The sequence below is a fragment of the Salarias fasciatus genome, chromosome 6 (genome assembly GCF_902148845.1).
Source record: "Salarias fasciatus chromosome 6, fSalaFa1.1, whole genome shotgun sequence".
NCBI lineage: Eukaryota > Metazoa > Chordata > Actinopteri > Blenniiformes > Blenniidae > Salarias > Salarias fasciatus.
The window spans coordinates 35140578-35161832 of NC_043750.1; the positions used below are offsets into that span (position 1 = coordinate 35140578).

A 21255-nucleotide genomic window follows, 5' to 3' on the forward strand; every position below is an offset into this window, starting at 1 on the left:
TTTATATATTTTCTATATGGAGATGTTAACAGTGATGAATAAAACCACAGTTGCTATGCAGAAACATGCAGATATTTCATCAATAATGAGCTGATACATGATGTTTTTGGGGTTTTTGATATGGAAGAAGTTTACACCAGTACTAAAACTTTATTCCAACTACCTGAGCAACAGCCAGGAGGATTTCCAAGAATTATGAAAGCAAATTCAATGGAAAAGAATATTCTGAATGTCTCTAGTTGTGATCAACATGAATGCATACTGAAACAAATCCCAGCAATACACTATTTCGGGGTACTTTAGATTGACAGTGCCACTCCTGTTTGGTGGCCTGCTTTCTAAAAATGACTTCAAAATCTGCTACTCAGTAAATACAGAGAGAAAGACAAGTTTAATATATCCTTTATTTTTATTAAACAAAATTTCAGTAAAAACTTTGAAGTAGAAAGACAAATTTCCCTGTCAGTAGTTTGCTGCAGGGCCGATCCCGACTGCAAGATCCGACGTGTCCACTCAGAAATCACACCTCTGTAAACCACCGCTCTCTCCTACAGAAACATGCAATTTTTCCCCTTTTAAGTCTGCCTAAAAAAAAAAAACAATAAAATCAAAAGACATCTCCGTACACTGAAGGCTGACGTGAACCTTTCCCAGGAAATAACTTAACGAAAGGTGAGAAACGAGTCATAAAAACAGCAAACAGGCCGTCTGGATCGTCGACACTCCAAACAAAAATACACAGGTCAGCGAGAAGCGAAGGTCGGCAAGCTGAGAAAATCTAACATCTTTTTAAAAATCGGGCTTGTGTGAACCTCCAGGTTACGCTCACGTCGGGTAAATGTGACCTGAAGCCACTTTCACACAACCTTAAACAAGATCACATGAGAAGTACTGACACTTTCACTGAAAAGCTGGAGGTTCTCACAAAGCCGTGGTTCGATGGTTTGAATCCGCTGGTTTCCCGGCGCTCCTCCCTCGCCGGCGCACACGTCCTTACAGAAAACGGGAAGCGGCCCTGCAGTGCCCTCCCTCTCTCCCTCCACCTCTCCCTGTTTGTTCACTCCTACTCCAAACTACAGCAGAGACAGCAGTGTCTGTTACGAAGGCGTTAAGCGGAGCGGTGAGTAGGTGCACCGTGCACGTCGAGCCACCTCTGGCAGTGTTTTCAACTAGGATCTCTCTCTCTTTTTTTTTTTTTTTTCTTAAAAAAGAAGAAGTAAAAGGAGGAAGAGGAATAAGAGGCTACATGATTCTCATTCACAAAATAAAATCTCTTTGGCATAGATACCCACCCGAAAAGCATTAACACACGTACTCACATGCACACACACACACTCCTCCTAAACAGAAACCTACGAGCGCCGTCACTGTCATCATTATAATCAGCAGAATGATGCTATAAAACAAAGTTGAGCCCTGTTAAGATTATGAGTCCCGTACTCGCCACAATTGCATATATTACATCAGGGGAAGAAAAGAGGGAAAAGTCTCGTCTTCTTCATCCCTCCTCTTCCTCCTCCTCTTCTCTTGGTCTGCTCGGAAGACAACAACAAACAAAAAAAGATGTTCAGACTTGACTGTCACTGTAATATCAATCCAACATGGCCGTCCAGGTACTCTTGGATTAAATATTAAAGCAGGGTTTCCCTGACGACGCTCATCGTCTTTGTTATTGAGAGTTTAACAGCTTTTCTTATCAGAGCTGTCAATGTTTACACCCGCTGCGAGCTTATCGTGGCTAATGATCTACTTCATATCTGTTGTGTCTCCATAGCTGTGGATGAAATCTTCATTTTATTTACATGTCAGCGAGGTCGCCCTCAGAGTTCTCCAGAACGAGGCGATCAGAGATGAGAGGACCGACCTTTAATATTGCTCGGTGTACATTTGTCTCTCGTAGTTCATGCTGGGCGCGTAGTCCTCCGCCATCATGTTTCCGTCCATGCCGTCGAGCGGCATGTCGCCCGCGTATCCGTATCCCTGGAAGCCACCGTCCATCTCTGCAAAAGACCGCAGAACGCCGTCAGCTCACCACGTACAGACAGGATCAATGTCTACTTTATATTAAAAAAAAAAAAAAAAAAAGAAGGATTCATCATACAGTTTGGGAACTTTTTTCTACTCTTATGACAAAAAAAAAAACAAAAACATTCTAATATTCAGTGTATTGCGATCAAGATAAAATGAATGGAAGTTTTACAGTTCAACTAACTTTTATGGGTTATATAGAATTTACTAAATAGTTCAACCAAATGTGATTTAAATGCAATAAAAATCTTTTGGGAGGTGTAAAACTGACCAATATTACATCACATTAAACAAGTTAAGTTATATAACTAGTGTAAAGTCCTCAGTGAATGTCTTCAAAAGTCTCTCACAACCTTCTTGTTTCTGCAAAGCACTGTTTTTTTTATTTTTTTTGTTTTTTTAATCAGAGTAGTGAAGTTTGATGGAACTGGTACTGACTTCTAAAGGTTAAAACAAGAGAGACACATCTTGAAGAGTCTATATATAGTTACTCAAACTCATAAAAGGTTAAATTATGTGAATTTGTTTTATAAAGAGACTCCATTGTAATAATGTTTTGTTCAGAAGCTCCTGTATATGAAACTCCTTCAGAGAAAAAAGTCGAACGTGAATGTTGTAGATTTCTTTTTCAGCACATTCTCAGAGCGCTGTGATGAAGTTTTTCCATTTCGGTCAGCTCAGGGTGAAAGACAGAAAATACCAAGGCCATAAAAGGGTTTTTTTTTAAAAAGGAGACAGAGGAAAGACGGGGATTAAAAGAAAGAGACAGATAAGGCAGAGCCAGTCTCTCCCTGTGGTGAAGTGGAGTGAGCTGCTGCACAGCAATGTGCTGCGTCTGCACATTTCAGCCACAGCGACTCACCATCTGGGTACGGCCCCTCCATCGCCACCGTGTTGTGAGCCTGCAGAGAGGTCACAGCAGGTCAAAGGTCAGAGGAAGCCAACCTAGCAAAGCTTATGAATAGTTTTTTTTTTTATGTGTGTGTGTGTATCAATAGACGTCATAAGATAAAACTGCAGTTTTCTTAGTGCTGGAGTGTGTTTTGTGTTGTCGGCCGGCAGCAGAGGGAGCCAAACACTCACCATCTCCCAGGCGGCGTGGTCGTTTTTGAACAGGGAGTGTGTGAGCTCCACCGACACACGCTTCTTGTAGTCTGTGTTTTTGTCCTCGGAGATGCGGAAGAGAACGGCTGCAGCGTAGGTAGCTGAGGAGGAACGGAAACAGTAAACACTCAGCGTGGAAGAGGAAAACACTCCTGGGTGTCTTAATGACGAGTGAAAAAATTAATAGATTATCACATGATTCAGGTCTTCATGTGCACAGAATAATGTTTCAGTAACATTTCAGGATCTCTCTCCAATATTCTAATATCTGTAGAGTGAAAAAGTTTGAAGCCGCGAGATTTAAAGGTCCGTTTACGCTGAAAATGAAACTTTTACAAAACGCTCTTGACTGTGTTACCATGTCAGCGAAGAGAAAAGACAATTTTCTAAACGTGTCCAGAAAATGTGTGGTGCAGAAGAGACGATTAAGTCCTTAAAGATGATCACATTTCTGAAGATGTGTTCTGTCTGAACGATCTGATTACAGTCGGTTTTCTGATCTTCATGGTCATGTTCGAGGACTCGGTGCTCTGCATGTAGGACAAGTAAAAAAACAACTTCAAGAGAAAAAACAGAACACCTGAATGGTTTATACTTGTGAGAAAAGCACTAATCTGGGGAAATCTTTGGTTTGTTGCGTTTCATTTGACTTTTACTGCAACGCGAGACACTACCGGTTTATATCTTTAATGTTGTCCGAGAAAATAACATCAGTTTTATTTTACATGAAAACCTCTATTTCTGTGTACATTTTGTCCACTACAGAGGCCTCAAAGCTTCGGGTCCAATTTACTGATCTGCTGTCCATGCAGAGGGATCCTGCGCCTCATGTTGGGAACCCCTGCCTCAGCTCTTCTGTGTTATCCTTTTGCTTTATCGTCTTTACTTGAGAGGTCACTTCTTAGATGTAAACAGCGCGCAGTAAACTCTGGGTTCATGTCCGTGAGGATTACTCTGCCGTATCCAATTCTACTCATTCTCAGATGGCAACTCTTAATTCTTTGGAAGTAATGAGTCTTTAAGAAACTCCTGCCCCGGGAAAATGGACGCGGCGACCGTCAGGAAGCTGCACTTACAGTAAGTACAGCACTCGAGCCAATGGACGCCGTTACTTTCCGCCTACGACTAAATGCCGCTTTACGGTAAGCGAGCGGCGGTGCATTATCCTACCGATGCCCTCGTTGTTGGAGTGGAGCAGCTCCATCAGAGGAGCCGACGCGCCCTCGGCGTCGATGAGCTCCGCAGACGGTTTGTCCAGGGCGAGCTCGCACAGGACGCCGGCCGCCACGCGCTTCACGTTGTCCACCGGAGAGTAGAGGAGCTGAAAGGCAAGCCACAAAACCACTGAAAACCACGTCTGTGACGGTGATTATGGAGGACAAATCGATGACAGCAACAAACTTTATTACAATTTTCTTGAGTAAAAGAAATCAAAAAGAAAAGGAAGAAAATACATTATATTTTTAGGGGCAAAAATTAGTAAAAAATATTGTTCGGGGCAATATAAATGAGTGCAATTCCACGTACTGAAAATATGTAAACAATTATAAATAACAAATACTATTTCAGACAGATTATATTTTTTTATTTTGTTTCTCTCAATAATTCAGAACTTAAACAGTTCATCAAATTCCAAAATAAACAAAGAAAGTTTTTGATTTATTCCATATAAAAAAAACATTTCATTTTCATTTTTTTTCTTTCCAATCTTAGAATCTGAGATCTGAGAAAGAGATCTGACTTCACATTTTATCAAACACCATATTCACTGGTTTGTTTCATTGGTCTGTTATCTAAACTTCCAAAGAGACCTTGTCCTGCAGTTTGAGGGAACAAAGATGGCATTCAGCAGGAGTTGAAATATTTTCTCAACCGAAGTGAGAATTTATTCCGTTTTTGCCCCGAACCCTCGGTGGATTAACCAGGGATAAATTCCTCAACAAGAATGTGACTGGAGAAAAATTAGGAGTTCAGCTGAAGGTGAATTCTGGTTTGTGGTTTGGGACGGACTGACGACGGCGGGGAAATGAGGCTGAGTAACCGGTTACCTGGACGAACAGAGGGATGGTGGTCAGGTTGGCGATCTCTGCTCTGTTGACGGGATCTCTGGCCAGGATGTGCAGAGCTCCTGTGCAGCCTTCCACGATCTCCTCCATCCTCACTCCATCCTGCGGGCGCAGAAAAAAAAAAAAAAAAAAGAACATTCTTTCACTGAAGCTGCGCGTTTCCTCCCGTCTCCGCCCTCGGTGGACAGACACGCACCTGGTACGTCTGCTGGTTGGATGACCCGTGTTTCTGGGCGTCCTGGTGGGCTTTGAGCAGCAGGTTGACCAGGCGGGGGATGGCGCCGGCGTCCCTCAGGGGCGCCTGGTTCTCTGGGCACAGGGCCAGGTTCCGGATCAGACCCACCACGGCCTTCAGGCAAGAGGAGACGACACCAACAGCTTCATGTCAGCGATCGGAACGTAAAGCGCCGGCGGGCAGACCGCCGTGGTCGTTGAGCGCTCAGCACCTTGATGACGGGCCAGTAGTACGGCTGGTTGAGCAGCTTGACGATGGCCGGGATGCCGTAGTGCCTCCTCACGGCGTTCTGAGCCACCTCGGCCTGCTGGTGGCGGGACGTCAGGTGGCGCAGGGCGCAGACGGCCGGCTCGGTCACGTCCTCCTTCTCGCCGGCGCGCAGGATGGCGTGGATGAGCGCCTCCACGCCGTTGTTTTGGGTGACCAGAGACTTGTTGTGGGCGTTGTTGCAGGTGAGGTTGGACAGGATGCCGGTGGCGCAGGTGAGCATGTTGATGTCGTCCGAGCTGAGCAGACTCACCAGCATCTGCAGCAGGCCGTCCATCCCCTCCTGAACCCAGCCAGACAGAAAACACACATCTGGAACTCAGCTCAAAGTGCTTCACCGGGAGGAACACTACATATGGATCAGAAAAGCCTAACATTTATGAATTCTTTTGAATTTGAAAAGTTACATATCAGACACAATAAAGGATTTACTGAAATTCTTATGAGAGAATTTGCAGCAAGCAAAATTACAACTGAACAAAGTGAAGCATCTGTGAAATGCTTTCCTCGTGCATGAGTAGATTTTCGTGTGTATGTGTGTGTTACGTGATCGACATGCTGTAGCTTGGTGACTTTTAACATTCACTCCAACATTTAAACACTTCGTGCCACCGAAGGCCGAACTTCCTGTTTCACATCATACAATGTGTTGAAAGAGGAAGCTTTGATATGAGCTGGAACAATAAAATAACTGGAATCTTTCATAGTCTATGTTATAACGTTTACACACAACAGCAACATTGTGTGTGTGCACGTGTAAGCTCCTCCCACTACATTTCAAAAGAGGCACTGTGTGTCCCTGGAATTAAAAATTACTTTTACAAAAAAGTTCATTTTTGTCTTAAGTTTTCTTTTATATTTTAGTTTTGGTAAGTTTACTTCAAACCCGTCAAAAGATAAAAAGAACAAAACAAAACAAAAAAAAAAAACACTTTTCTTTTGTGTGAAACTGTGAGGAATAAAAAGGCGGCGCTCAGACGGAGGGAGGGCGTCTCAGTCCCCAGCAGACCTGCTTGGTGGCGGCGTCGGACAGATTCCTGAGCGTCCACAGGCAGTTCTGCTGCAGCCGCTGGCTGGTGCCCGTCAGGTGTTTTCCCAGAGCCTGCATCCCACCTGCGGCGCACAGACCGGCAAGAATCACATCCAGCTCTCAGCGGCATCTCATATCGCGGCGCGGGAAGCCGCCACACCTGCGCGGCGCAGGTGCGTCCCGCCCTCACAGACGGCTCGTATCACATACCGGCCTCCACAATGGCGGGCTTGTTGCTGGGACACACGGACAGCACTTTGAGCACGCGGCTCGTGGTCCACAGCAGCTTCTCGTAGTTGTAGTTCCTCATGATGTGGACCAGGCCCTCCGGACCGCCGTTGGCCAGGATGATCAGCTGTGGGGACAGACGCAGGGTGAGTGTGTGTCCCGCTCTTCCGGCCTTCGGGGGGGGGGGGGGGGGGGGGGGGATTCAGGAGCAGGTTTGCATTTTTCAAAACGTATGCAGAAAACAAAAGCTGCGACGGGCTGGTGAATCTTTACGTGCTTACTCATTTTATGACCGCCGCGCCCAGGCCGCTGCCGTGCCAGCAGCTCCACAACTTTGTTCACATGCCACACCCAAAACACAGCGCGCACACACACACACACACACACACACACACACACACACACACACACACACACACACACACACACACAAGCAGGACCGCTTCAACAGTCTCACATTACAACACCTGAACTACAGCAGTGACGAGAAAAACGAAAAACCGTGCTCACACGCCTCCGAGCACTTCCTTTATTTATTAACAGGTTGATTGATGTGTGTCAAACACACACACACACACACACCTTGCTCTCCTGGTTGCCGTAAGACAGCAGCTGCAGGCAGTCGGTGGTGATGGCCAGGAACTTGGGGTTGCTCTTCTTCAGCAGGGGGACCATCTTCTGCAGGCCGTCGGCCAGGCGCACGGCCATCTTGGCGCCCTCCTGGTGCAGCAGCAGGTTGTGCAGCGTGGTGATGGCGTAGAAGAGCACCGACTCCATCGGCGAGCTGAGGAGGAGGAGGAGGAACCGCTGGGATCAGTGTGCAAACAGCTAAAGGTGCGGATGTGTCAGAAATCACCTGTCAGGACATTTAAAGACTTTTTTGTTCAGGTTGTGTTTAAAACCAAACTGAAGAGAGTGCCTGAACTACACCGACGTCATGAAGATTAAAGCAGTTTTCTGTCTTTTCAGGCTGAATCTGGCAACGTTCTCCTCTGTTAAATTCATGAAGCTTTTGTAAAAATGGGCGTCTCCTTCATAAAATGACATGAAGAGTTGCTGCACCTCAGCATGACATTCACTGACAGACTTTACATGTTCCAACAAGCTTTTCATGACACCTTAAATTACTTTTCAGTTTCTCTGCGAGGTGAGGCAGATTCGTCTCAACGACAAAACAAGACGAGCGGAAACAAATATCTGTGCGTAATCACAGCACCAGATTATTCTGCTGTTTTCAGAAACTTTTTGTTTGTTTGTTTGTTTGTTTGTTTGTGACCATCAGCAGGAAAAGCGGCGTTTCTCTCAATCTGCTGAGTCGTCACTGTCGTCTGGTTCACCTTCAGCCACGGAGCTGCTTTCTGCTGCGTCAGACATCACAGTCAGAGGGTATTTCCCCTTTGCTTTTATCCTTTCTGTTCTGTGTATTTCTGCCTTTTTGCATTCTTGTAATGTCAGTTGTTCATGAAAAACACCGACAGACGGATAAATACAGACACAGTCTGTCCTATCAGTTGTTGTCCATTTACTTAAGTTAGAATCAATCTTTATTTTTTGCAAAGGTTTGCAGAAAGCAAGACAGAATCAATTCAGTCACTAAAAGGAAAAGTAGCGGTCTTTGCATACGAGTTTGGTCTGCCAGTTCGGCTGCATGGGAACTGTAGTTATTAAAAACCTTGATCAAAGCCTGAATGTTGTTCAGTTTCTTGTAGTTTTTTCAGTTTGTAGTTCGTCCTCGCCGCTCTGACTGTGGCGTGGCTCTCTCCCTGAGGCCGTACCTGAGCATGCGCACGAGCGCGGGGATTCCTCCGGACTTGAAGATGGACAGCAGGCCCTCCCTCTGGTGGGACAGGTTGTGCAGGATGCTGGCCGTGGCCTTCGCCGTCTCCATGTCGCTGGTGTTCTGCATGGCCCGCACCACCGCCGCCACCATCTGAGGCGACTGCATCAGCGCGCGCCGCGACGCCTCCTTACGGGTCAGCTGGTTGACGATCTGTGCAGCCTTGCTCACCACCACCTGATAAAAAAAATTAAAAAAGGGGGTTAAAATCTTTGTGGGGAACATTTCAGTGAACATGTTGCCTTTACTTATCTATTATTAATGATGCTTGTTTACAGGACACTGAGGAAAAAGCTGATATCACTCTCTTGTGTTCACTAAATGTCTGAAGCTGCTATTAGCAGCAGGTGAAGTCACTTCCTGGTCATGAGGCTGGCCGTTATCTCGTTGGTCCATAAATAGTCCTGATATCTCCGTGAAGGAAGACAATGTGGTGCACGGTAATGACTGAACTTTACAAAACAACGTCTCTCAGCTACATGAAGAGCAGGTTTACTTCCCAAAAATGTTGAATAATTGTTTTCTGTTATGCAACTGTATTTTGTATTTGCGCCAGCACGGCAGCGGACTCTCACCTGGTCCTCGTCGTTGAGCAGCTTGGTGAGCTCGGGCACGGCGCGCGTGGCCAGCTCGGCGTCGTCCTGGTAGTTGATCAGGTGGATGATGGCCGTCTTCAGCAGCTGGGAGGGCTCGGCCAGCCGCTGCACGTTGGTCATCTGGGACGGGTCGGTCTGAGTGGACAGGATGGTGGCGCCGTCCTCCATCGTCTCCGGGAAGAGCGCGTTCTGCACCCGCTGCTTCCTGGTCAAGGCATACGCCTCCAAGTCTGCCGAGGAGAGAGCGGATGAGGACGGAGACGCCCGCAGAGCGACGGCGGGCCGGCCGACCGCTGCAGGCTGGACTCACTGGGGTCGATGGCGCTGGTGACGGTGGTGGTGGTGGTGTAGTGCCTGGTGGTGTACTCGCCGTCCTCATCTCTGATCGTGGGCGCGCCGGACTGGATGCCCGAGTCCAAGTGGTACGTCGTCTCCTGCCACTCCTTCACCTTCTCAATATCGCTCACTGCCGAGCGCAGACACAGACGACGGGCCCAGTTATCAACCTGCAGCTACAGCATTCAGCTTCCTCCTTTAATCAATAGTTTCCATAGAAACTTTGCTGGGTTTTTTTATCCCACAACCAGGATTCAAACCATTTAAATAATCTAATGATCAATAATTCAAACTGTTAAAGTAGCAGAAAACTCCAGCTATCTACAGTGATAATGAAGCGGCCTCCATCAAATGCATTTTTTACAATAATGACAGAGTTAACTAAAACATGTAGAAAATGACTAATACGAAATAAAATATGATTTCAACAAGAGCTGAGTGACTTACTCGACATTGTGATCCTTGTCTCCTGCTATCCAAGCAACAACGGTGGAGAAAACCTAAAACACGCACAAAGAAAAAAGGTTCAACTTGAGCTCACCTCATAACACACTCTGATATTAATATCTCAACACTCGGAGCTCATCTCTGAAACGCCGACCTGGGAACGACCACACGGAGCAGCGCGGAGTAAGAGCAGAGACAGCTGCAAGACAGAAATCCTAAGCAGCCAGAGTGACCTTTCACCCCGGGCCTCCGCCCGTACAGGCGTGGGAGCAGCCTGCTGCTGCTGCTGCTGTATCGTAATCAGGAAACCTGCTCCTCAGGTTTGGACTCCAGCGTCACTGTGTGTGTGTGTGTGAGAGAGTGTGAACTGTGAACACACACAAGGCAGTTGACAACTCATCAACCACAAACTGAAACCTTAAAAAAGAAAAAAAAAAGCCTTAAACTTGACTGGCACTTTTATTTGCTATTTAATGTTATTAATAAACCTAGAAAACTATTTTCCTGCAGAACAGACCAGGCTGTGGAGCTTTTTTTGTTTGTAGTACCAAAGATTGCACAACCGCTGCGGTACTTGTTGTAGCAAGCTTAAGATCATCTGATGTTTCAACAAACCAAACATGCCTTCTGGCTACGTCACACCTCATCTGTTACATTTCTGAAAGCAGCTAAACTGTCGAAACAGAGTTTCACTTGTTGATCCCAGACTTAACGAAAGCTATGCCAGTTATTATTATTATTAAAGTTCACAATACTTCCTCTCTTCGAAATACGTGAAATATTACATTCAAAGGGCTTCAACAGTCAAAAAAGTGTTTTTGTAGGTCTGCAGGGTCTGCAGGGTCTGCAGGGTCTGCAGGCTGTGGCTCTGGAGCAGCACGAAGCTCCTCAGCCTCTCTGCAGCAGCTTCCGGGAATTTTCTGAAAGCTCCATGTAAATAAATATTTTTCCTTTATTTTCATTTTGTGTGTACACCACACTATTTATTAAAAATGTTCTAATCTCATGTCTAAAAACGTCCAGATAAAGTAAACCGGCTATCTGCTAAAAACAGACAAAATAACTAAATCCATTCAAAATGAACGGGAAAAACAAACAAAAAAAAAAAACAACAAAAAAAAAAAAAAAAGAGGCTACAATCACTAAAAATAGTCCTGAAATGTTTAAATTACTGACGTGGCTAAAACAGTTTTTAAGTGTTTTCAAATTTGTATTTAAATTTGTATCTAAATCTAATTCTTTAATCATTACGTAACACACAGCAGCTATAAATGGATAAAATGAAAAAACAAAAAATAGCCAAGATGCATACAAATGGCTAAAATAATTAGGAAAGAAAATCCATGAAACAAAAAGAGGAAAAATCAGAGAAAACTACAAGACCAAAAAATGTAATAAAATATCTAAATTTCAGCAACAAAATGTCATGAAAATGTCAGTTTACTATGGGAAGAATTTCAGATAATATACATTAGAAATGTCTTTTTTGTGACAAATGGATCAAACAGTTTAGAACAATGAGAGCTGTTGAAGGGATTTCTTGCTGCTGTTCTACAAAATGTGTTGCTCAAACTCCTCCTCACCCCTGTTAAAAGTGTTTTGATGGCCCGGAGGTTACAGAAGCGAGCTTGTGACCAGAATATCAGCGGTTTGAATCCCATGACCCTTCAGGTTACCGCTCCGAGTCCCTGAGCAGCACCCTCACCCCCTCCGCCGCTCCGGGTATGTAAACTTAAGGTTAACTATGAATAGAACAGGTTAAATCGGTGGTTCTCAAAGTGTGGGGCGGGGATCCCCTGGAGGGGGCATCACAGAGCAGGAGGGGGGTCAGGGGGATGCTTTATCTCTTTTAATTTAAGAGACAAAAAAATGGAATTCAACAGCCACAATTTAAATGGGATATCATTATGATAAAATATCTGCAGCTCGAGTGTCATTCCTCGCCGCCGTCCTCCTCATCGCAGAGAAATCTGCATTGATAATCGCGGCCTGCCACCGAATGTGACATATAACCGACAGCACAAAGCGCCCACTGTGCTGCTTACGAGTGTTTTCAGATGTCTGACTGTTACTGGATTCTTTGCGGGGAGCGTTGCCGGGGCGCATTGTATGCGCCGCGCATGTTTTGCACACGCTGCTCATGCACAGGCTGCATGAGGCGTATGAAGGGGTCCACACACACACACACACACACACACACAGAAGTCAACAAACAACAGAAGGAGACACTTCCCCGCTCCAAGCTCTCTCGGATGCCAGCTGTTTATTACCTTTGGTGTAATAAGCAACTACGAGTATCTGAAATCTTTGCTGCTAATAAAACAAGACGAGACAGAAAGCTGCAATGTCAGTTTGTCATAAACGGAGCCATAAACGCTTCAGTTAACACTTTCAGGCCGGGCTGAGAGCTGCATGGGACAAATAACCCACCAGAACGTCACGTTGTACCAAATACAGTAATGGAACTGGATCTGTGAGCGGTGGCATGATAGATCCACAGAGAAACTGCCAAACAAGGCTGTACATGCTGTGCCAGTGAAAGCACCGCTCCCTCATCCCTGTACCCTCTGGGTTTATGTAAAGATGTGTTTCAATCATTCGACTGTCCTCTTTTATGTGTTTGCACTGGTGCCTGTCTGCGTACCTTCCTGTATTTCTCACACAGGAATCTGATTTGTATCTTTAAATCTTTAAATGGGAAAAGAAAACCAACACAAGCAGACGGAGGCGCACTGAGATTGCAAAGCCGTGCTTCTTCATTTCCTATCAAACACGGCTGAAGTCGCCGATGCTGCAGAGCGATTCGTCCTTTCACCTTCACAGGGTGCAGCTCTGCGAGTTTCTGGCATGAAGTCCTGCAGGACCAGGCCTCGCAGGACTGTCTGTGCTTGCAGGTACATGCTCGCTATCTTACAGATACTGCACTGACTCATGGGACTGCAGACAACTTGCGCCTGTAATCATGGTGCGTTGTCACCTTTCTGACTGAAGGTGTGGCCGCTTTTCGAATGTGAGCTCGAGGATTTACTCCAGAGAGAGGACGCACCTGTCCACCGTCCACTGATAGACATGGACATTTCCCCACTTCCACTGTCAAAATCATGAAAGTCAGGCTGCGCATTCAGACAATATTTGTCCTTTCTAAGTGTTAAGGCTGGGAAATGTTGACTTTGAACAAAATAAATAAAAGAGAAAAGCAGACCGACAGGACAGACTCAGCTGATTAAAAAAAGCGAGCTCGGGCCGGTTTCGGCTGGAAGCGCGGGGTCGGCGTGGCGTGGATACAATGCCCACACAGAACTTTCCTGTTCTCTGTAAATCAGGGACAGTGTTTGTGTAGTCTTTGTTTTCCTGGGCGAGGCAGCGAGTTCAACCAACTGTTGCAATGCAGCGACACACCCTGTGAATTGCCTAGGTGACTGAAAGGTCTGCTCAGGCACTGTACTATTGGTGTGTGTGTGTGTGTGTGTGTGTGTGTGTGGGGGGGGGGTTATCTGCTGACCCATCTGATGTCTGAGTCTGAGGCTATGCGCACTAGTTTAGTTGATAAGAGCTGCTCCCTCCTGAGTTTTCTGTTTATTTTTCCCTCCTCCACAAAGCCTGTGATTGTTGTCCAAGTATGGAAAAGGCTCCTCATGATATATAAAAACAAAAGCTTTTCATCTTTTCACTATAGCGGGTATCAGGCTCATCTGCTGATCCCTCCTGCTTTGTTGAAGAATGGACTGTTGGTTTTTTTTGACCCCTGCCTGGACTTTGCTCTCTTTCGGTTAATGAGTGATGCAGGCTTTCACTCTCGCTGTACCTTGCTCTATGGCGGCAGCGACCATTCACCCGATGGCAGAGACACGCTGCAACATGGACGAAAACACACATTTCTCACACGTCAACTCCCACTCTCGTGTTAAGCAACAGCCTCGGTGGATGACTTCAGAAGAAACCCCCCCCGTCCCTTCCGAAAAAAAAAAAACCCGTCAGTGTAAAAGAAGGAATGTGAATCAGCGAAAGCGGCCACAGAGCGAGTTGTAACAGAAAAGCAGAGACGGATGACTCCCGATCCTGAAGCAGCAGTGTGACATTCCTCATCCACATAGTACATTCAATGCGTCCCGAGTCCGAGTGTGAAATCTTGTTCTGGAGAAAACGGACACGTTTACACTCCGAAACTACTGTAAACTCAACTCCTCGATCGCCTCATAAATTATTCCTAACTAGAACTACCGGATACTACGAGGACACAGCTGCTGTGACAAAGGATGAGTTGCTCATTACCCAGCTCCCCCCTCAACCCCCACACGGGTATGTCAGACAGGGAGTGCCTCCCCAGCAGTGACAGGCTCTCAACAAGGGTGTGGCAGCAGTGTGTGTGTGTGTGTGTGTGTGTGTGTGTGGGCGTACATTATGATGACTACACCTGATCGCTGGAAGGGCCAAACTGTAAATCCAAAATTCCAGGCATGTCCCAGTAATTAATTAAAGTTTTGCTGTCGTTGTTGTTGTTGTTGTTGTTGTTGGGATGAAAACATTCCGGCGTTGCAGATCGTGACTCTGCCGGCCTAAGCTCGTCTTTGTATCACAGCAGGAATGAATCGGGTCAGGGAAGAGGCCCAGGGGGGCTGCAGATGAACTCCGGTCATATTCCAGTGCTGTTCAAGTAGCTCCCAACATGCTTTACACGCTTTGTAGTGATTTGTTAGTGGGCCACATGCCTGTCTGGCAGGCCGCGGAGTAAATAACATTTCTCAGGCCTTTTTTACTTGCCTACATTAAAATACCCAGTTTGCATGATTTGAATTGAGTTTAAAGCTGGAAAAAAATAACATGCAGATGCAACGTTTCCCTGAGTATTACAGATCAAAACTTTTAACTATCTTATCTCTGCTAAATTACAGAAACATAAACATCCTGGTAGCCTCTACATTCATGCTACAACTGGTCAAATTCACATGAAATAAAAAGAACAAGAAAATTGACTCTTAAGCTTAATTAAAACTGCAGCCTGTATATTAGGCTAAACTAAGATGAAGTTTACAAACTGCCTCCTTTCAACACATTTATTTTAAAGGAATAGAAAAAAAAAATCAATCTATATGTTAATCATACACCTCCATGCTGAGGTGAAACTCGTCTGCTGTCTGTGTGATTTCTCATAGTCCTGCTAATGTTATGCTTAGTCTGACAAGCAAATAAAGCAGATTACGCCGGCGCACATCTGTAAGGCTTCCTGCACCATCTGGACAGATAAACGATTTGACATATAGGCCAGCGGCCGGCGGTCCCCCGCGCTGCTGCACCCATCCTCTCCCCTGACATGCAACCCACACTCCACTCATCGAGACTTTAACTCGCACTCGGCGCGGCCAGCTGAGCCACACGGCGCTTCTTCCGTCTCCCAGGACTTTGGGAGGGGAGGGTTCAGTCGCCCCGGTGGGACGGCGCTTAACTCGTCCACTGGTCCCCAAACCACACGAGTGTCATCCCCAACTTGTAGAACAAAAGCTGTTACGGCGCAGTAATGGCAGCAGCAGCAGCAGCAGGGGCGAACTGGAGAGCCGTTTGCGATAAATCAATAAGAGGATGTGAAGCGGTGCACAGCTAATGGATTTATTGTGGTGGGTGACAGGAAGTGATGGTCGAAATTATCTGACTCACCAGCACCGCTGCGCTGTCTGGTCAGAGAGGGGAAGTTTATTCAGGGTAGTCATACGCTGCCAACAGCTCATATGTACAGTAAATGCAACATTAAGGCGACAGACTGCTGCAAAGTATCTCATCGTGGCTTCAGTTTCTGAGGAACAGTGTTCCATGGTTACATTTTGCAAGAGCAAAAACTCAGAGATCGCAAGAGAGAGAGAGAGAGAGAGAGAGAGAGGGAATTTGCCAACTGAGTGCAAGAGACAAGTTGATGAAATCCAGATCATTGCAACGTCACAATAGTAAGACCCCGCAGCCAATAACACATTACTGATGTGCACTTGTGCAACTGCATTTTTCTAAATGTGGCAGCTGCGGCTCACACAGCTCCTCACTGCCAGAGCTGGACACCATCCAAACAACACAATCAAGCACTGCCAGCGAACAAAATAAGCAGCAGGAAGATTAATGGCCCCCTGATCTGTCAACTGATTCACTGCAGCTACTTTAAGGAGTTAAATTAGGCCACTGGAAGCGGCGCGGTGGCCGTAAACCGGCGCGGAGCTGTTTTTCCTGTCTGTGGGACCTCAGTGCGAATCAAAGGGAATGTGAGCCGTCTCAGAGGAGGTGCCTGAGTGCGGACCAGAATCAGATTACACAAAACTGATAAAGGAGGAGGGAATGAGTAAAAATGGGAGGATCCCGTGTCGCAATAAACACTCATTTGCAAAGCCCGAGGCGAAACAAGCAAGGAAAAAGATCAATTACACATCAGATAGTGTGGACGATGAGGAAAATAAACTAATCAACAAGTAAAAAAGACATTTCCGTGAATGTTCTAACATAGCTACTGAGTTCTCAGAGAAGAGAACTGCTTTTAGGGCTGCTATTTTCCTTTCAGGCCTACAAAAAGGAGGATATCCCAGCCACCCCTCCTTCATGTTGTTTGGTGGATGGGAGGAAGGAAGAGGACGAAACGAGTCTGTGATAGCACAGTGAGCGTCTGTGCCGCTGCGTTTGGACGAGAGAGGAAAAGAGTAGCTGCATTGTCCCATTGACTGCTGCCACAGTGAAAAGGAAACCGCTCTCAAGTGTCCCCGCTGAATGCCACCAAAAAGGGCTGAAGCACATCAAGATGGCTCCGTACGCTCGCGGGCCAACTCCGGCGGCCGCATCCAAAACTGGGTTTAAAGGCCCGACGGGGGAGTTTCTTCTGGAGCTGCCACAGCTACGCTTCAGTGTGTGCCCGGGCACTGAGGCGATGTGACAGATGATTAATTTTTCAGGGAGATTAGAGGCACGAGGGAGCGGGAGGGGGGGGGGGGGGGGCAGCTTGAGAGAGCAGGGCAAAAGTCTGAAGGGACCCGAAAGGAGGCAGCAAGTTCATCTGACAGGTCCGCAGTTTGTTTCTTTACACAGAGTACAAGAGAAATTAAATACAGGAAAGTAAATATTTGAAGCTTGCCTCATTAAAAATTGAGCGACTTACTCCACAAACAGTCATGTTGGTTTCATAAATGCTGAAAAGCTTTAGTTAAAAACCTTATCTAGTGTTTAGTGATGTGAAGGCACCAGCGCTGTTCGGCTGTAACCCACGAGAACAGGATATCCTTCAAAACACAACCACAAACTGATGAGCGAGATTTTAAAAGAACCGAACGCATCAAGTCTTTCACGCCGCCTACAGAACGAGTCGGGCTCGCCCTGTCGATTTGCTCCGTCTGAACCACACCCTGACTGTCCTCACTCTCCTCGGGCTCTCATGGAAGTGTAATTAAGGGACGGGGAGGAGACGAACACGCACCGCAGGACTCATCCGAGTCGCTATGCTGAGAAGTACGACTCAGCCAAATCATCCAACTGTGAAAACTTTGTCTTTCGACTCGGAGCCGAGGAGGAGTTCGCTCCCTCCCGGCCCGGCTTTGACGTCGGCAATGAAATAATTATCAACGGTAATGTATTCATGGAGAAAACAGTGGCATTCAGCTATTTCCAGCACGCTGTTAGGGTGATGTGTGCGCGGTTTTGGACAGCTGTGATAAAAGGGAACTTGAAATGACCAACTTGGCAGACTTTCATACGGCTTTTAGAGCGTGAGTGACGGGCAGAAACAGCCATTAGGCCTTTGACATTTTAAGTATGGGACATTTTCTTGCCCTTGTTTGATCCAACTAGGAGAACCGCAGCAGGTAAATAATTAACCTTTGGGGGCCGTGGTGGGCAGGGCTCAGCTGGGCATCGCCAGCTCTCACTGCTCAGCAGGAAGCCGCGTCCTTCGCCATTCAAGCCTTCAGCATGAATTGATGTTTTTCAGTTGATGATGCCAATTACTTAATTTCATATTAGTCATTGTGGACAAAAGCTGAACTGAGTGAACCGTTTGTGTCACGTTCAATCAGCCCGTCTACCCTCAGTACAACCTGATTCAACTCTGTTGTGAAGCACTTCAGCCAGCCCCAGCTGACTCCGGGTGACGGCAGGGTACACCGGGGACAGATCGCCAGTCCATCAACGGCTGAATGCAGACAGACAGCCACACACACACACTCACACACACACCAACTGGCAGTTTAGAGCATAGAGACAAGAACATTTCCCTTTAAAAAAAAAGTTTTGGGTACATAGAAAACTGCATCAAGAAATGTTTTCGTCCACTCACATCCACCATGAACATATTGACAGTTTCATGTCAACATTTCCACATTTCCATTGGAAAAACTGAGAAACTGAGTGAGTGTTTTCAGATTCATCCATTCTGACAGCTGGATTTAAAGGAAGCCAACCTGTCCCACAAAAAACACACAGAGATACACCCAGATGGGACCAAACAGCTACGAATGAACCTCAACCACCCTGGACTGTGAGAGGAAACTCATGCATACTCAGGTAGAACATGCAAACTCTACACTGAAAGCCCCCCAAGCCCAACTCTTTTCATACACCAATATGTACCATAATAATAACACTGGGAGCAGCGGGCGTCTGGAGGATGCACAGTTGATTAATCTGCTTTGAGTTTCATGACAGCATTCTTTAATGAAGATTTGCCGCTAAGCCTCTGGACGAGGAGCGGACGCTGTCACACCATGTCACTTTTACCTCTGACGCAAAGACCCCCGTCGAAACTTTATCTCTCCGCGCCCCCACCCTCTCCATGGGAACGGTAAAACACAAAGGCAGGGTGACGGGAAAACACAGAGCGGCTCGCACGGCGTGTGCGCCGAGCTGCTGTAACCGAGCCCCAGGAAAAGTGCTCAGTCAGGCACCAGCGGACAGACACAGAGGCGAGGTGAGACGGTGAAACCACAGGAAAAAAAAAAAAAAAAAAAAAAGAGGTTAGGATATGCCATACTGTAATCCCCTTTGAAAAGTGTAGACCTATTAATACACTGAAGGATCTCCGGGCCTCTTGCTCTGCTAATGTAGGACAGTATCAGGGAATTAAGCAGGAGGGGGGGGTGGGGGATTATGACTGCGCCACCACAGCTGTAGCTGCGAAATCTACAGTAAGTCACCCCCGCCGCCATCCCACCGCCTCCCGGGGGGGCAGACGGGAACAGCTTTCCTGCTGATGCACGACTTGATGACACAGGGCGAGCTCAGCAGCAGGGCCGGGCCGGGCCGGGCCGGGCCGGGCCGGGCTGGCACACAGCGCTGGCAACCTGTCCTATTCAACCTGACACACATTCACAGGCCTCAGCTGGACGCAGCCAATCACAGCCCAGCTGGATTCCACACGCTTGTTTGGTGCTATCCAGAGCGACTCTTGATGTTTGCTGAATATCAAAGAACAACAGGAGGTGTAATTTACCGTCTGATGGCAGGAGACAGAGAACATGCAGCTTAAGTTCTCATTCCAAGTCCACCCATGTCAAACTAGACTTTAAGAGGTGGTTAAGTTAGCCGTGGAGAAGACTGCAAATGACTCAGCCGCCTAATAAAAGCAGATAAAACCTTATTTTACCCCACCAACTGGAGAAACGCTCATAATATCGAGTGAGAGTCAGTGATGAAAGGTTAAGGACTGTCTGTTGTGTCAGGTCTGGAGCAGCATCTGCGAAAGGTAATGGCGTCATGGAATATTTGGCAACACCTGGAAACATCGGCGGTGGCATGCACGGCGATGTGGGAGTGGAAATCTAGCAACACGGATCTATCGCTAGCCTGGATTACAAATGAGCATGAAGGCAGACTTCAGCCACCCCGTGACTCACCTCACTGTGCTGATGTCTGAACTCAAACGCCTGAGCTGACATGCAGCTACAGAAAGACACATATTACATCATACATATTATTTATATATGAGCAATATAATACAGGAGGGTCAGACGGGATGATTTTTTTTTTTTTTAATCTAGCAATTCAAACACTGCAGGAGAACTTTTTCAGTAAAGGGAACAGTTGTTTAGTTGTGTGCTTTGTAGAAACTCAATCTGGTAATAAGAGAGTCAGCTCAACTGCTCATTTTTACAGGGGTCACCAGTGATACAAGTTTTTACACTGGATACTCTTTCAGCAGCCAGGACTCACACCCAGGTCAGCCACATGAACACAGACCTCAACAAACCTGGAGTTTTATTCATCTATCACTAAGAAAAAAGGTTTGCTATCGGTAAAATAGTGGGAATCAAGTAGGAATATGCTGGTTTTACCTTGTCTTACATGTCTATGTACATTTTTTTAGTTGTTTTAATATATAGAATTGATGTTTAAAATAAAACTAAATAAAATTCTTGATTATTTTTGAGTTTACAGTTATAAGATGTCAGAAATGTCAATGATCAATTTGATTTGAGGATCACGGTCTCGGACACTACAGGATCCGACTGTGTGGCAACGCACTTTTTCTTCACCTGCCTCTTTTACGCGTCCCGACAGAAACCGAAGCGCAAACCTGAAACCAGCACCTCTGGCAGCCCAGGCTGAGGAACCCCGGATCGATACCGGGGGGAAGACTATGGGTTACAGTTTCTAATCACTCTGGTGTGTGAAGAAAACTTAGTTTGATAGAAAAGAGGAAAGTTTTGCCGGAGTTGTCGTAGTATTCGGGAGACACTGGCTCAGTTTGGCATGCGGAAATGGTTTCCTCACACAAAGCTGAAATTTACAACCAGGTAGGAAAAATAGAGAAAATGAAAAGAAGGAAACAAAGAAAAAAACACCGGGCGCTGATGAATCGGCTCGGTTGAGTTTAAAAACAGGATCTGGATGTTTACGGGAAAAAAAGGCGTCAGAAAAACCAACAAACATCGGCAGAAAGAAACAATAAAGCGCAGTGAAAGTGTCCTGAACACACATCCAGAGGATCTTTACCTGTCCAAGGCGCAGTGGATTACTCCAGATCCCGCTTTCTGACGCTCCGACGCAGGACACTTGTGCGTATTTCCCCTCACTTCTCTCCAGTCTGTCCCCCGCCGCAGCTGGCCAGCACTCCTCTCTGAACAAAA

At 46.4% G+C, this 21255-nt stretch overlaps 1 protein-coding gene across 2 annotated transcripts; it reads right to left on the minus strand.

Moving 5' to 3' along the window:
- Positions 1–1125: 1125 nt before the first annotated feature.
- Positions 1126–21255, minus strand: LOC115389990 (junction plakoglobin-like). Of its 2 annotated transcripts, none has more exons than XM_030093631.1 (16): positions 21122–21255; positions 10175–10227; positions 9702–9857; positions 9371–9621; positions 8734–8972; positions 7541–7742; positions 6941–7085; positions 6710–6813; positions 5645–5983; positions 5395–5547; positions 5181–5300; positions 4303–4453; positions 3112–3233; positions 2891–2930; positions 1865–2000; positions 1126–1532 (listed from the first exon to the last, which is right to left on the minus strand). In XM_030093631.1, exons 2-15 carry the CDS (start codon positions 10179–10181, stop codon positions 1867–1869), a joined length of 2163 nt encoding a protein of 720 aa, XP_029949491.1. In that variant the 5' UTR covers positions 10182–10227; positions 21122–21255; the 3' UTR covers positions 1126–1532; positions 1865–1866. The 2 variants fall into 2 exon arrangements, with proteins under 2 accessions (XP_029949491.1, XP_029949490.1); XM_030093630.1 differs by having other exon boundaries at positions 9702–9860.

What these genes read in the sequence shown, in the direction of transcription:
- LOC115389990 (XM_030093630.1), bottom strand. An exon ending in TGCTCAACGACGAGGACCAG is followed by an intron (nt 8,973 to 9,370) that starts GTGAGAGTCCGC and finishes TTTTTTTATCAG; the next exon opens with GTGGTGGTGAGCAAGGCTGC. An exon ending in CCGACGCCGCCACCAAGCAG is followed by an intron (nt 5,984 to 6,709) that starts GTCTGCTGGGGA and finishes GGCTGGGTTCAG; the next exon opens with GAGGGGATGGACGGCCTGCT.